Genomic DNA, 17,184 nt, shown 5'->3' on the forward strand with positions numbered 1-17,184 from the left:
CTCTTGGATGCCTGTGAAGGGGACAGCTAGCCAGCTATGCCCAGCATCTGGAGTGCCACTCGCTCCTCTGCCTGGGCAGAGACACCAACTCACTCACCCTCCTGCACCTCTCCCAGGCTGGGCCATCCAGCTGGATGTCACCTCAACGCTCCCCAAAGGTCCAAAGATTCCTGAGGAGCAGCCTGGCCCAGCACCTTAATCCTTCCTTCCACAAAGCCCTAAATCCCACCAGCACGGCCCCATCCCCACATCACCCACAGGAGCGAGGCAGGGGCCGGGCTGGAGAGCCCCCCTGCCATGGAACAGGAGCGTCCCAACAGCCTCACCAGGCAAGGGGGATGGCCAGCACACACCATTACTTATTTAGCTTACACTGTTTCATAGGGTCTGTGAAACTGTGACACCGGTGTGTGATGAATTCTGTCCTCACATTCAAATTAGCCTTTGCTGGCTATTTGGAAATGAAGTCTTCCTTGGGGTTATACAGCCCTTCAAAAATCATGTTTCAACACAACAATAAACAGCTCTTCACCAGGACTGCATTAGAAAAAAATAACATTTTTTGCAAGAGCTGAGCATAAAGCCATCAATCTGAATGACAACAGACCTTGTGATTTTTAAAATCAAGATTAACTTCCTTCAGCACCTCCCTATCGATAAGATTCTCAATATGCACATAAATATTGCCACACACAAAATCAAAAAATGTTATGTTCACTCTCAGCAAACAGAAGTGATTTACTATTACTTATATCAAAACCAGGACTATGCACAAAGAACATGAGGGAGCTTAAAGAATCAGATGGATCGATCAGCCTCCAGAGTAACTGTTAATTTTATTTTCCAGCAGTAGTTTAAGGGTGCTCACGCAGACACCTAGAGAAAGCTCTGTGACTGAAATCTACTTAACAGTGTCTTTTGATGTTTCACTACAGAGCAACTCTTTATAGGTAAGTTATAAATATCCAGGAAAATAGTACATTAAAAAGAAAATACTAAAATCCTGAGCTTTCCTGGCCTTGGCATGCTTTGCTTTTGATCTGCCTGAGCAACTATTATTTTTTTGACACAAGGAGTGCACACTGACCAAGGGCAATGTATGTCCATGAATTTTTACTGGCTGCAAATGCAGCTCAGCACAGGCTAAACCACACTGGCATAATGTAAGACCTTATATGCATTTTCTGTGCTGTTCTGTACAACACGTGAGGAATGCTAATCAGCATTTGAAAGGAAATGTGGGCTTTCAAAGAAGACCCACCAAAATGCAAAATGGGAATATATATTCCCCTACCAAAAAGTCCAGTAGAACTTATGAGTCATAATTCCCACTTCTTTCACCCCTACCCCTGCCATTTCTGACTTAAAATCCCATCATCCTCAAGACTGGGATCTTTCAGGTTTGGGTTTTTTTTTTCCTTTTCAGTAAAGGAATTAAGAAGATAAACAACAAACAAACCTAAATGCTAAATAAAACTGAGTAACAGCTGATGTTTCCCTTCCCTGTGCTGAAAGTCACTATTTTGGGTTCACCACAACTGCAGCCTGCCCAGAAGAATACTCAATTCACATGGATCTTCCCGGGGATGCTGAAACCCTGGTGGCACCGTGACCCATTTCAGCTCCTGCCTGGAAAGGGACACTGCAGGGCTCAGTGACAGCGTGGGGCTGGGGGAGCAGCCAGAAGGGGGAAAGGACTGCAGCACTGCCAGGCTCTGCCCAGGGATGAGACACTCTGAGACCAGGGAACACAGTGCACAAAGGGGCTGGGCAGAGGAGTGACAACGGGAGGGGGAACAACCGGGACAGGGAGCCTGAGATATTCCCAGGAAAGATTATTCCTGGATCCTGCTTGAAAACATCCAGGGTGATGCAACGGGAGAAGGAGTAAGTTTGTTTATTTATACTGTATTCTCATAGTAATGGGCACATCCTGCATCCATCCAGCTCTGCCCATCCATTTAAGGAAACACAGAGCCCAAGGTAACCTAACAAGGTAACAAACCACCAGGCACTTTATTCAGAAATATCAACTGCTTCAACTCCAGCAAGCAAAGGAGCGAGCAGGACACACATCCCTCATAAAACACAAACAAAACAAAGAGAACCAAGCAAGCAGGATAGCAAGTTTGGATTTTAAATCTCATTTAGACCTGAGTAGGCTCTGCCCCCTACACTGCTGCCCTGCCTTTAAGGATGCCTTTAGCATCCATGCAAAAGCCTTGTCCCCGTGGCACTGCCCCCTCGCACACAGAGGGACTGAGCAGGGAACCTGCCTCGCAGGCTGGAGACCCAAACAGCTCAGCTGTTTAATCCTTTATAAAAATATAAACTCTTCAGCGCCTCTTCAAAAAAACCACACAAGCTTCCTGCGTGCTGCGAACACGATCTCTTTATTGAGAGCTTTACTTTTAATTTTGAACAGCTTGGCAGCATTATCCTTAGCAGAAAAAAACCCAAAAAAAAACAAGCCCAGAGACTTCTGAGCTACTCAGTCAACAGCCTGATAGAGTTCCTCATTGAAATTAGCTTCTCCTAGCAGAACTGCTGGACTGCATCTCTTCCACAAATCGTTTCACAATTTTTTAAAGATGGACAAAGTGCTGATTTAATTTCATTGAAAACTGAAAGCCCAAAAGCCACCAATGCTGGTGGTGAGACCCCCAATATCAGCAGTTACAGCTCTCATTTTGCTAAGGACACTGGCTCCAAGTTTCAGGTGCTCAGTGTTCCAGCCTTGCTTTTTCTAACTTATATCTCACATGGGAAAAGAGTAATGGCTCCTAACTCAAAAAAATAAAATAAATTAAAAAAAAAAAAAATTATACTAAAGATGCAGAACAATGAGCTGAATTAATTTAAAATTCTTAAAATATCACAACACTGAAGTATTTCACTAGGAGATGGAAATTTTTACTTGCTTCAAAGCCTAAAATTTAGCTTTTTTTTTTTTTAAAGCAAGCTATAAAAACCAATACCTTTTCCAAAGAAGCAGAAAAAAATACTTTTTCAAATGATTTTTGATCCTACTTTGAATAGCATATCTTATTTTCATTTAAACACTTTTCTATAGTATTGGAAACTGAAAAGAGTTCCTAAACCAAGAGTGGAAAGTAAACTGCCTCATTTCATTATCTCAGGAATAAAATGACAAAAGCAAACAAAAACCCACCTGTGCTTTTCAACTGCACCTTTTATGTTATTGCAATGCATTCCATCAATTTTGTGCTGAATATACCACAAGTGATTTCTCATTGCTTTCTCCCTGTCTCCAAATGCACACCTTCCACAGGGGCTGGCACCAAGGCAAGCAGACACCCAGATTTCTGATTCTCACATCAAAAACTGCTTCGAAAACGTCTGCCTGTTTTCTTCAAATTATATGGTTGCACATTTGGAAACTCGAGTTGTTATGAGGAAGAAGCCCCTTGTCTCTTGCATACTGATCATTTCTACTGAATTTAACTCAGAGATGTACCTCTTGCAAAGAGTTCTAGCAAATTCTCCAGAAAACAACCCAAAAGCACTCATCATATGTAAAGAATTTAAAAAAACCAAATTTTCAGTGTTGGTGACATGGCTTCATTTTTATTAGTAAAACTAATAAAAGTTTAGGAAGAAGTGTTATTAAGGGAGGAGCTTGGCTCCAATCTGAATTTTGAATTGCCTTAAAGAAACCAAGGCAGCTTTACATTAGTATAAGAAAGGTGCAAGATCAAAACCGAGCCTGTGGCAGTGCTCCATCATGCCATGATTTCTTTATAATGAAATATAGTGAAAGAAAATTAGTGGCACAAGGATTTTAATGCACCCCAGACACACATTTACAATGATTAAACAGATCAGTACTTGTAAAACCCAAGGGTCTAACTTTACAAACCTTTACTCAAGCAAGCAGTTTCACCAAAATCAGTGGGATTATTTGCATATGTAAGGCTATTTATCTCAGCTGGGATCTGTAGGTTTAGGCCACACATTTCTATTTAGATCTTCTATGAAGCAGAAACCACAAAGTTCTATGAAGAACAGGAGAACACAGCACCTTGGAGTTAATTTTCATTTATACCAGTATAATTTTCTCTGTCCTTCTGATGCATTTGATAAACTGGGCATGTTTTGAAATTGGAAATGTTGGCAAAAATACAAATTTCCCGATGGGAAGAATACTACTCATGGATAATAAACCAAATCAATTCTTATTTGCATATTCAATCAGATTTTTGGTTTGCATATAAAAGCATAAGATGGTAGAATTTTCACACGGTAGATGGATCCTGCTCACTTATTCATGCATATATGCATCCACTAATCCTTACACATGCCAAAATCAGTCAGAAATACTCTCTTTGCTAGGCATTCATAGCACAAAAACACTGTCCCTGCTGCTGTTCTCAACCTTCTCTTTTCCTGTAGCGTATGACAGCAGTCTCCCAAGGCTTTCTCCCAAGACTCCCTAATAGCCCCTGCTCTCTATTAGTCTTCTTTTCACTAGGCAAAGTGGTAGTTTGAATTTTTGAATCATAATTTAAAAGGGATGCTGTCAACTGCATATGAAGAACAAAAAAACACGGGACCAGATTTTCAAAGGCGCTTCAGCGTGGACTTGACAATTTCGCTTGTAACTGTCACTGCAAAACCGAACCTATCTCTCACTGGCAGTATTGACATGTCCCAGACTGCAGCTAAAAACTGCAGATCTAGACCATGCCTACCTGCTTTTCACACACACCTACTAGGAAACTGAATTAAAAATATTTACATGGTCTGGTGCTATCAAAATATGCAATATTAACACTGTCTCATACACCGTAAGCCTGCTAATAAATGATAGCCTGTAAGCTACGCTCCGAGGTGCTGAATGCCTGCAACATCTGTGGGACCTGAAGGCAATCAGCACCCTGAGCCATCAGATAACAGGTTTGACGGTCTTGTAGCCAGTTTGACAGTCTGGATATCTCATTTGCATTTAGAAGAGTGTCATATTCAAATGTATATAATTTTGTGCATTAAATTAAAAATTCAACTGGAACCCTGCGCGTTAAACCCTAGCTGTCTGCAAACTAAGAAATGTTTTCATGTAATTAAAGAAAAAGATCAAACAAATTAGCATCAAAACGAAATTGCAATCTGCTGCTGCAGCCTTTGCCCTTACTAGGTCAAGCATTGGGTACCAAAAAAAAAGCAGAGCTGCCCAGGGTATCTGAAATAATCTCGTATACACAGAAATAGTATTTCGCTCTCCCAGATGAATGAAATGCAAAAATCAGTCAGCATGAAGTTGAAAGCTCATATAGGATTTCTACAGCAATGCCAGCTCTGATCAATCGAAACATTATCAGCAGCAGGTTAAGGAGGTATTTATTTAACAAGGGGACAGAATCTAATTGACTTTCCAGGAGAGGAGAGCGAGCAGGCAGGCAAGCGGGCGCCCACTCGTTCCGCTTGTTGAATCTTACACAGCCCTTTTTCAAGGGGGGCAGGAGCACAACCCTGTGCTCCCCCAGCATGTATTTTGCCCTCTGCAGACACCAAGGACATCCCTGTGTCCCTGTACAGGGTGTCCCCTGCAAAGAGCAGAGCTGCTGGTGGGCCAGGGGGGGAACAGGGCAGCCGTGCTGCTGTGCTTCTGCAGAATGCCTCCCAGCGTCCTGCCCGCATGCTGCAGCACAGCCTGCTCCCAGACACAGCCTCCAAACCCTCCTTTCTCCCCCTGCCTCTGAAGCATTTCAACTACCCGTATAAATCACCAGAAAATAAGGGTTTGACCCAGTTACACGTCTTAGGGCTCCTCGCATTCATTTGCTAATGCTAAATGTAATGGAAATCACAGCTTTGCTAAAAAACAGGCAGCGGGGATGGGAAGGGAATGGCTGCTGATGCTCCTACCTGCTTGGTTGGTGGTCACAGTGACTGACACGGCCTGGTCCTGGCTGGGGTTTTGCTTGGACACTCCGTTCACCGCCCAGACCTCAAAGGTGTAGTTGGTGTGTGCCAGGAGGTCAGTGATGGAGACTTTGGTGGTTTTCAGGCCGTTCTGCTGGGGGCTGAAGTGCACCCCACTGCCACAGGAGCGGCAGCGGCTGAGCTCGCCGGCCCCGCACCTCTTGCACACCACGTTGTAGGAGATGTCCTCCCGGCCACCTTTGTTCTGCGGGGGGCTCCACTCCAGGTTCACTGAGGTCTCATTGACGTTGGAAATCAGGTGCTGGGGGGCAGATGGAGGGCCTGAAAAGACAAATTCCACGTGGTTTTAGTTAAGGGGGAAAAAAAAAAAAAAAAAGCTTACATAGTTATATTGGAGTTAAGGGTCCCAGACCCTGCAACTCCCATTTAAGGACAGCAAAGACCAAGCAGAATTTTACTTCTCTGTGTTCATAATGAAGGCAAAAAAATTAACTGGTAAGTCAAACTCTGATCTCTTCATCTGATGAAATAACAGTATTTTCCAGCTCTAAATGAGCCTGAAAGCTCAGTATTGCAATTAAACAGGAGTGGGACTTTTTCCCTTTCACTCTTTATACTGGTTATGAAAAATGTTAAATTTACATATTTTACACTCATTTTTCCCATGATCTCCTAAGCAAAGCATCAAATGCACAAAATTCTGCTTCACTTGGGATTTTCAAGGTCTCCCATTACCTACAGGCAGACTCTCATTGAAATTATTATAGAAATATCTCATGATATCTTTTTCCTTTTATATTTTTACACTTTATCTTTTTATATTTTTATAAAAATATAAAATATAAAAATATGAAATATAAAAAATATGGAATATAAAACTATTTTCCAGACAAGTTGATGTTAAATTATATTCAGTGAACACTGAAACCCATCAAGTAGGGACCTGAACATGACACTTCAGCAGGATGGAGATGCGAATAGAAAGACAGACACACATAACTAAGGCTTTGAAGGGTGGAAAATAAAGTTTACAACAGGGGAGTGCTGGAGAAAGAACTGGAGAGGAAAATATGGTGAGCATCTGAAGGAAGAGCTGATAAAAGAAAGCTGGTCAGAAACAAGAGAGCAGACAGCAATAAGGCTGGATTTGAGACACACGGTCAGCTTTTCCACCACAGGCACGGGAGACCTGCCATACAAGACCCATAAACACGCTGGCAGAGAGCTCCCAGCTGGTTCCAGCACAGGGACCATGGGATTAGAGCACAGAGGCAAAGGCAGGCTGGGCAGGAGCTCCTCCAGCACCTCTCCAGAGGTGCCCTGGCCAGCCCTGCCCGAGCGGACAAGCTGCCGCCAGCGCTGCCCTGCCTCGCGCCGACCAACGCACAGGCACAAATCCTGTTTATGTGCTCCAATCCCCACAGGCCCCAAACCCACAGGCAAATTAAAAATGCAGAACAGCTAATCCTGCAACTCTTAATCTAATTTCAATATAGTTGAGACACACTTTTTGTACCCTTAAATTTAAGGCAGATGATTCAGAGTGAACCCATGAAAGAGATGGGTATTTGATCCGTGCCAAGAAGCTTCCCTGACCACCAGCAGGCAGCCTGCTCTGGGGCAGAGCACACAGCTACTCTGACACACACAGTGCTTTGGGATGGTAAGCACTGCATCAAACAGAAATGAAACAGAATGAGAATGAAGATTGCAAAATGTATCAATCCAAACCGGAACACACTAAAAATACCTGTGCTTAGTAACTACTGATAGTCAGAGCTTTACACACAAATATTATTAGCAGAAAAATACTGGAAATAATTTTGGAGAAAGTCACAAATTCAAGACACAAGAAAGCTCATGAAAACTTCTTAGGTTTCATCAAAAAAACATCAAAAAATGATGGTTGCAATTCAAAAGAAGTTCGACTAGATCTCTTTTCAGAAAAGGAAGGAAAGGAGAAAGTTCTGGCAAATTTGTCAAACATTATGAAACTATGAATCTGGCAAAAAAGAATCAGCCAGCACCAACAGTTCCAGTAAGTGTATAAATAAGTAAGTCATAATCTCTCATATGCCAAAGGCAGAAAAACAGTCATCGTGGTAAAACAGGAACCAAATACATTGAAAACATGAAATTCTACTGAAATTACAAAGTGACTCATCAAGTGTAACAGCAAAAAGGTTAAGCTGTTAAGGGATGACTATGGGGAAGATTAATTGTGGCTCCCTCCTCAATTTATCAGGTTCATCTCAAAGGGAGCCTGAGGCCTGAACAGGCTGCATAGGACAAGGTTTTGAGAGCTGCATCCTCAGGTCTGTGCTTGAAGCCACTAGGATGTAACACATGCCCAACGGGAGACAGAACTTTTATTTTGAGAGGTAGGCAGAATCTTAAATGACATAGAGGACAAATAAATCTTGAGTACCTAAATGAAAGGTCTCTGTTGCAGGAGTAGCTAAGCAAGGATTGTTTGTCTGTGTTTATTTCAAAAATACAAAATTAATATATTTATTTTGAAAGGAGGGAAATCCTCCCTTCTTGCCAAACCCTTGAAACAGTCTCTGAGTTAATCAGGTTTGACAGGTAGAATTACTGCAAGAAGAGAGAGCTGAGTCCAGCCCCTGAGCCACGGAGCCCTCCTGCCTGCTGTACCACCAGGCTGCCATTCATGCCTTTTATTTATGCACTGGCAGCATTTCGAACTCTTAAGGACAAAACCCTTTTACCCAAAGATCAGTTACTGAACACAGTAAGAGATGTTTCCTGATCCAAAAACTAGGCGAGAAAGAAAAAGGGAAGGAATTGGTTTTAATCTCTATTCATCATGTGGAGATGGAGGCAGGGAGAGATGTGGTGAGACAAGGGCAGACAAGACATGCTTTGCACATCTGGGCAGTAGTTAAAGCTGTCCCAGTTCCCAGCCCAATGCCTCTGTCCCATAACCAGCTCTCCTTTCCCCAAAAGTTGGCTTTGCCAGCTCCCCTGGGTACAAGAAAGTGGTCTCTGCTTAGCCTTGCAAATACATGAGCTTTCTTTTCAAACACAAACTCTGAGTGCAGTGAGGTGGAAGACACTCCTGAAATCGTGAACTCAAGCGGCAGCACTGAGCAGGAACTGAACCAAACTCTCTCCACCCCAAACTGCCTCACACCTGGGCTCTCTTCAGGGCAGGCAGGTGCACAAGGTGACAACACCTGTCCCTCTGCACTGCCAAGGGAACAGGAAAACCAACAAAAGCCCCTGGGGGGAACAGCAGCCTCGGCAGGCTGCAAGCCCAGGTGCACACTGTACAGTGAAGGCCTGCCCTGGCCAGAGCAGCAGCCAGAGACACTGGGAGCTGAGGCTGTCCTCACAGAGGCTGGTCAGGACCTGGCAGCAGCAAGAAACAGAACAGAACCTGCTCCTGTGGGAAATATCAAGGGCCTGAGAGCGAGAAAAAGCAAAGGGTGTTTTCTTAGAGCGTCTCCCCTCTGCAGTCACACACGTGAGAGCATCGACTCAGAGTGCAGCCAGGAGAGCTGAGATGAGGTGGTGCCAGTGCAAACACCTTCCCCATGCAGCACCAGCTCTACCAGGGCCAAGAATATCCCCGTTTCAGGGGGGTATTCCTGAAGTAAAGACCTCCATGGGAGAAGAGTTCATACTGCACAGCTGCAGTCTGAAAGATGGGCCTTTTAGCTCAGATACAGCAGCCAGTTTGGGGTTAAACTCAGACTGTCTGACGTCCATTAAGATATTTTCCAAGGCTCTAGGTCCAGTTTCACATGGGAAAATGTGCCAGAATGAATCAAGCTCCTCAGAAGCAAAAAGTCAGTAATTAGTATGTGGGACAGGGCACTGCAGTGTCTAAACAGAGATGCGACGAAGCGGAAAAGCAGGGAAGCAGATGCTTGCAGGTCACAGAGATGAGTGCACCACCTCCAGCATGAAAAGGAAGATGCGGGGGAGTCTCCAAATGGTGGGCTGACATTACAGTGAGGGGAAAAGCAATTTCTTTTCTTCCTGGAGCATAGTCATCAATGGAGCTGTTGGCACAGGGAGTGGGGAATAGCTTCAGATTGATGGGCCTGGTTTCAGATGTTGAAACACAGGGCGTATCTGGCTCCTTCAATGGTGATCAGGATTTGCTTTGTGTCTGACAGCAGAGCTGCTGCCCATAGATGAGACAAACCCTTTCAGGGCCATGGCAGGCTGCAAGGGCCAGGATAGCACCTGGATGAACCCAGCTAGCAGGATCCCACAGGAACAGCACCCTGACAGCCAGACCATCACCCTCACACCAACCTGTGTCCTCTGGCAGAAAAATCTAGCTACAGGGCAGATGAGAGAGAAGACAGGGACCTGTGCCTCTGAATCACCACCACCATCTGTAATTTTGTCACAAGTCCCATGATCTGCAGTATTTTTCATAAATCTCCTGCCAATGGAAGCATGCTATTGCATGGGCTATTTGGCACTGTGGAAGAATGGAGTTAATACTGCCACACTGCCTGGAACAGTTTGAAAATGTGACAGATCCTACAGGATATCAAATATAAACCTAAACATTTTAACTCTGAAAACCAATTAATTTTAAAATTAATTTTAAAAGTACTTTTATGATGTTAGGAAGGCAGGTGCTGTTGTTTTCCCTGCACAGGACAACAGAATCTGAGGGATGGATCTGCAGAGCCACTCAGTCTTCTCATGTCAGTGACTGCTAAGGGTCACAGTTTGATCATGGGCCCTGAAAGCCAGATCCCCCTCCAGCCCCTTTAACCAGCACCCTGAACGGACGGGGGGAGCCCTCTGTGGGAACACAGGGAACGGAAGTTTTCAATTTTATTCCTTCCTGGGGCTCCATAAATCTTGCTTCACAATAAACCCATCAAAATCAAGTGATCCATGAAGCAAGTGGGAAGGCCCTGGGTGGAGCAGTTCACTGTGTGTGTCAGGGCTGAAGGAAACACTGAGGAGTCTCTTTAGCAACAAATAATCTTCATCAAGCTAATCTTGCTATCTTCCTCAACCCTCCTATTAGATTTCCTTAAATGTATTGGGCAATGCAGATTGTTTGGCTTTCTCTTGCTGCAATAGGCTATAGCCATTACAGCTATCTGTCTTTCATCCACAGATGGAGAGATCTGCCTGTCTTAAGGACAATGTTGTACCCAATGTCAAACAAACATTCACAGAAACAAGAGTTTTTAAGACGTTAATAGCATAAGCACTACTTGTATTAAAAGGACTGATGTATTTTAGCACTCTTTCTACAACTTCAGGCAGTATTTTAACTTTTCATCCATCAGCATTTCTCTCCCTCCCTTCCTACACTCGAGTCTCTCTCCAGTCAGAAGTCTCCCACACGGGTCTGTACAACTGACAAGGACCTGGTGAAAACCATGACAAGGACACATACCAACACCTGACTGTCTCCTTCCTTCCTTCCTTCCAGACCACAGGAGATCCCTGTGTGCCAGCTCTCTGTGGATTACAGGTCTCTGTGGGCACACTCAAGGAGCCTTGGTGACACACACCAGGGATCAAGCCCGGTCCAAGGGCGGGAGTGACTCACAGACAGTTTCCGCAGTGAAGACCTGGTAATGAACTCGCTCTCCAGGACTGAAGCAGCACCTGTGGGGTGCAGATGGCAAGGTGTCACCCCAGGACACAAGGGGACACAGCTGGGAAGTAAACAGGGCTGCAGACTAACACTGGGCATAATAACACCTCAGTAAACTGTTTATTTGCAAGGAGTACAGTATTTTCCATTTCAATCAGCTGCCCTAAAGACTAAGGGGCATCAGAGGTAGTTGAGCCAAACATTCAGTGGGTTGTTTGCTGTTTGGATGCCATCCAGCTGAGAACGTTATCCCAAAGCCCCATTCTTCCTGTCCCCAAAAGATAGCAGCACAAATGTAGGAGGCTCAGCCTCACAAATCTGGCAGTCATTTTGCCAAGGAGAAAGAATGTCTACTCCAATGCAATGAATGATTTCAAAGAAAGAGAGCACAAAGGGGATCAGAGTGAATGTCCCTGCTGCCCTGAGGGATCAGCATGCCCAGCCCTTCATGCACACCACAGGGCAAGTACAGAGCCCAGGACTGCCCAAGGACAGGGTCTAACCAGGGCAGGCCAGCACTGCAAGTGCAGCACCACCACAAAGGCACAGCTGACAAATGCCATACACCACAAACCCATACAGTGCCGTGGCAGAGGACATGCTGTAGCTGGGCTCCTGAAGCTGGAGGAGCTCCAGGGAGACAGGCATGGTTGGTTGGGTGTGCAGGGAGACTCCAACCAAGTCAGCCCTCCCTTCCTCCCTACAGCTACAAACCCCACAGGTCCACACAACCAAAAAATAGCCCTGAAAAATAACCCTGGGATTTGAAGGTAGACTTGTAAGTGCACTGTGCTGGGGAACTGTATTTAAATGGTTATGACAGAGGTTTTAATATCCCTGGTTTTACATCTTCCTTTTTTATTACTGATCTACCCAGCAAGGTGTTTCTCTAAAAGTCTCTGTGGGTGTATGCGGTAAATTCAATTACAGTTTTCTACAAGGAGACCAGACAGACTTGTTTGACATCAAGAATACTGTCTTCACTAAACCAGTTAATTTAGTTCAGCAACAGTGTATGGTTAGGAGGCGTGGATTAAAGCACAGAGAACGGAGATGAGAAAGAAATGATTCCCAGCAAAAAGGCTCCCAAGTGACCTTGTTGTCCCATAAAATGAGAAGAAATAAGAAAGCCCGTGCAGCTTGCTTCCCTGCTGACCCAGGCTGACAGGACTCCTGACTCCCACTTCTAGACAGCTCCAGATTTTTGGCAAACAATTTTTGTCCACCAAAGGTAGACACAATTAAAAAAAAATCCTCTTTCCTTTTCTCAGAGGTCCCATGGCCACAGGACTGAAGATGAAGGCTTTGGTTTAGCCAATTTTATCAAATACAAGTAACCTTTATATACTATTTTCTTATATTGAAAAACAAAAACATCACAAAAAAACCCAAAATCACTTCAGCACAGGGTTCTGACACTTAGTTCCTTTAAAGTAAATTTAGCACTTCCAAGAAACCCACCCTGGTGGCACCCAAAATAAAGCTCTCTTAGCCAAAAATAGCTGCCTGTCTGCACGTTTCTGTCACAGCCTGGCAGAGGGCTCCTTCAGGAGCTCCGTTTTTTATGCCAGCTTACTTGTTCAGCCATCAACAATGGTAGTGAATTATTCTGGCAGCAACATTACCCATTAAGGACTGAACTGATATTATCAGTATTAGGACCGTAACCACATCTGTTTACTACTAGCCTGTGTTATAGTTGAGATTTATTACCTTGAAAGATCTGGCTGTGGGAGGAGATCTATTAAAAACACAAGCTGAAACCCACACTCTCCATAGAAGTGCTAATGGAGATATTTCAAATATATACCCTCAAGAAGGCAAGCTTTTGTTAGGAGCATCCTGTCAGTCACCAGATCAGTGTGTTTGAAATGCACCTCCTTTAAAAGAAAGATGTTTTCTAAAAGGTATGTATGTGACTAAGTAACTAGGGGGATGAAACTTTTGAACCCTGGAAGGAGAAAATGATTTAAAAAATACTTTACTCCATCTGAGTGGGCAGGTGTGTAAAAGCACATTTCTCCAGCAGGTAACGGATGTCTCTGCAGCCAGGGCAGTGGATAATTATTTTCTAGTGGGTTGTCACACTGCATTCAGCCTGCGTTCGCCTGGCAGTGTGAAATCGGAAGGAAGCTTCATTGGCAATTCCCACCAGACATCAGAAAACCTCAAGCATGTAGAAAAGACTTTAATCTTCTTAAACCATTCCTGCACTCTCCTTGAAGAAAATATCACTCCTTTTTTGAGGCAGAAAAAGCAGACTTTAGCTTGATAAGGATTCAAAATTATTTTAACAAACAAAAAATATTAAAATACTGTATTAAAAATAATACATTAACCTGCTACAGTTGGAAGCTTTCTAACTTCACCCTAAAACTGTGAAAGCCCTACAAAAATACTGTTAAATGCAGCTGTGCATCAGCTATGGGTGTTTGCTAATCGAAGTCAATCAGGCAGACGAGGAGGCCTCAATGGGCTTTGGACCAGGACTGACAAAAGGATCCTCTTTATGAGCCTGCTCCAGAGGCTGACCCTCTTCATCTGCCGTGATTTCAAAGGGAACTGAGGGTATTCAGAAATCTTGAGCTAATTTGCTACATAATAAACAAGATTCGTACAAGAGGGAAGGCTGCAATGACTCACCGTCGTTTAAAAGGAGCCTAGGATGAACTGGCCTGTTTTGAATTGGCAGCTTGGCCTTGGCTGCACTACAGAGGAGCAGCAAAGTCTTTGATAAGTTAAAGGAGCAGCAGGCACCTGGGAGCAAGCATCCAACTGTCTAATAGCAAGGAAACCTGACTAGAAATGCACTATCAGAACCAGGGAAAAGTTTAGCACATCTGCCATACAAGATCTGAGAGCCAGCTCTTGTGTGTAACACAGCAAGAATAAAGAGGCAAAATAAAGAGGTGTACAAAAAAAATAGAATCCATACAATGAACGCTTCCAAAGATCTTTGGTGCATATCTGCAGAGAGCAATGAAATGCCAATGGAAGTTCATCAGGTGCCTTTGAAGGGGCTGGCTCAGGCACAGAGGCAGCACTGGGGCTCTGCTAAGGCTGTTGGTGGTGTTGCCAGCCTCACCCACGGGGTCACACTGCTGCTCTCTCAGAAAGGCCTCACCACGATGCTGATGTATGGATGCCTTTTAACAACTCTAATAAATGCTCTTTAATTTGATCATGATCTTAGAATCATCTCCCTGGGGGCAGGGCTGAGCTTGAAATAGAGAGTTTACTATTTTCAGAGAGAATGGAAAGAAAGTAATTATTAAATCATCAATGTCTTTAAACTCCCTAAGTTCAGTGACTGAAATGTCTGGCAAAGCAGTGCCAGGCACAGTGTTCAAGAGGAAGCACTTTCACCTCCTCTTTCCATCTCATAAGGCTTCACTGAACCTGTACAGCAGTGGAGCTGTCAATGATGTTTCAGCATGTGAGCTGCAATGCCCTTCAGATATGCCTTTGTTGTTGATCTCCAACCATCTGAAAGAAAAGTTCTAACGCACAGCAAATACCTGGGTCCTGGACGTTTAAGCCTGCAAATAAAGCCCACACTTTCCCGTGACATTGTGTATGTTGCTGCCACTAATTACTGCTTTCAGCAGCTGTGGACAGGTCCCCCGTTGTTGTGGGCTTATTTACACAAGCAAAGGCAGCTCGGACAACCCTCACTTCTTGTCTGCCTGGCTATTCCTGACCATTTATCATTACAGATTATGTGTTTTACAACCGGCGAGACCAAAGCCAACAGGCCGCAAGATGCAGCAGCCACTTAAAATACCAGTCATCTGCTCCATTTCCACCTTCTCTCCTCTCTGTGCATAGCTAGCTTTACAACTGGGGTATAATAAGGCAAATGATTTGGTAAACAATTCTTCATTTATTTACTTGGGCAAGGTTCCTTTGACTTCAGTGGGAGTTCTGCCAAGCCAGGGATCCTGGACCAACGCCAGTGACAAAATGCCCATTTCACTAGAATGTACAATTTCCTATTTACTTGCCAAAAGTCCCCTGGTTACCAGCTTCACAATAGGCTTTGTTCTTTTCACCCAGAGAACAATCCAATTAATATCTCCTCTCCTAAAGAGGCTAAAGAAGTTAAGCACAGAGGTCCAGTTACCACTGGCAGAGGTATGGCCAAACTGATGTTTGCAGGTACCGCTCCTTTGGGGTCTAGGCTTCTCTTCCAAGAGCTGCCATAAAAGAACATTTTGCATTGTCACATATGCTAAGACATGTTATCACATCTACTCTAATGCACTGTGCTGACACACAGACAATACCACCTGTGTTCACTCACTCTTTCGAGATAAAAAGAATTCCACTGTGGAAACCAGAAAGTTATCAGACAGTCTGACAGGAAAGAAATCCAACCAGAAAAATAAGTTGTTCTGTAATTGGCCCAGCTGCTGAATTTCTTATTCTGTTTGCCCTCTAATTTACTTCAACAGCTCTACAGAACTGGGTCCTGACTAACCAAATCAAAGCCCCCACTTAATTGAGTAAATGTCTCTGTTAATTTAAGGCTCTGGCCAGAAAATCAGAAGACAGCTAATAAACAGTTTCTGTATTTAAAGGAGTGATGATTTCGAGTCTACTGATTATAAACACACACTGTCAAATTACTCTCGTCTCTTCTCTTCAAGCCATAACCACTCCCCTTCTTATTCAATTCCTTCAGCCCGTCCGTCACACACAAGGGGAGACAGCTTTCTCCTTTGAGATTCCCATCACTCACAATCCCTTTCTCTCGGTCTGGCAGCGATGCAGTGATGGATGGTCTATTTTCCCAGCCTACGTGGAGAAGAAAAATCATTCTCTCCTTACAGCCACTACCCACTGTTCCCTCCGCTCTTGTAACTGCTGTACACTACAGCTTAAAAGGCATTCTGATGTACGATGTGCATAATGAACAATATCACAGGATTGTTTTAAGAACAATATCATTTACTCAAGGTGCAAACATATATATATATATAAAGATGTGGAAGAGTTATTATGTCATAAATTTAAATTCCGAAGATCAAAAGCTTTACTGGCATACACCTCTTACTACAGAGGACTGCAGTAGTGCCAGCACAAGTGTTGAAATGTTGCAAAGCCAGTGCAAAGCCTCCTGTAATGCAGTAGCCAGCACGATTGTGTGGTGTATCCTGCTTTCTTTTTTCCTAGCAGCCACAACGGTGATAATCCACATCCCACTGGAAACTTAGAAAAGGAGCAAGTTAAGTTGAAGGAAAAAGAGCACATTTGCTTATTTATATTGTTTAGAGTCAAAGCAATCATTATAAGTATGTGCTCAAATAATCAGCTCCTATGCAATCATTAATTTGCAGCCACAGTTATTAGGTAGGTAAATCCACTCTTTTTTTGAAAATGCAGGTCAAATATTTATCTCTGAGATACATTAAATGTAACACAAAATTGCATTAAATGTATATATTAGACTGCAACATTAACAAAATTGAAGTGTTTAGACCTTTCAGACCTTTTTTAAAGCCTTGACCTTGGAAACAAATAAGGACAGTGTTATTTTAATGTGCATTCAAATTTTAACAACACAGTCACACAGCTCTAGTGGAATTCACATTGAGTTTCCACTGTAGATTGCTCATCATTTCATTATGGTTCATTATGCTGATAACTGTCAGAAAGCATTAGAAGCAGGAGCC

The 17,184-nt window shown here is 43.6% G+C and overlaps 1 protein-coding gene across 5 annotated transcripts in view; it reads right to left on the reverse strand.

The window, feature by feature from the left end:
* EPHA4 (EPH receptor A4) overlaps positions 1–17,184 on the reverse strand; it is a 107,991-nt gene that overhangs the window by 43,529 nt on the left and 47,278 nt on the right. For all 5 annotated transcript variants that reach the window (XM_086844811.1, XM_086844810.1, XM_086844812.1 and 2 more), the window contains exon 5: positions 5,887–6,225. In XM_086844811.1, coding sequence (XP_086700937.1) covers positions 5,887–6,225 — 339 coding nt within the window. The remainder of the gene's footprint in view (positions 1–5,886; positions 6,226–17,184) is intronic.

The sequence above is a fragment of the Cyanistes caeruleus genome, chromosome 10 (assembly GCF_971803275.1).
Source record: "Cyanistes caeruleus chromosome 10, bCyaCae1.hap1.1, whole genome shotgun sequence".
NCBI classification, from domain to species: Eukaryota; Metazoa; Chordata; class Aves; order Passeriformes; family Paridae; genus Cyanistes; species Cyanistes caeruleus.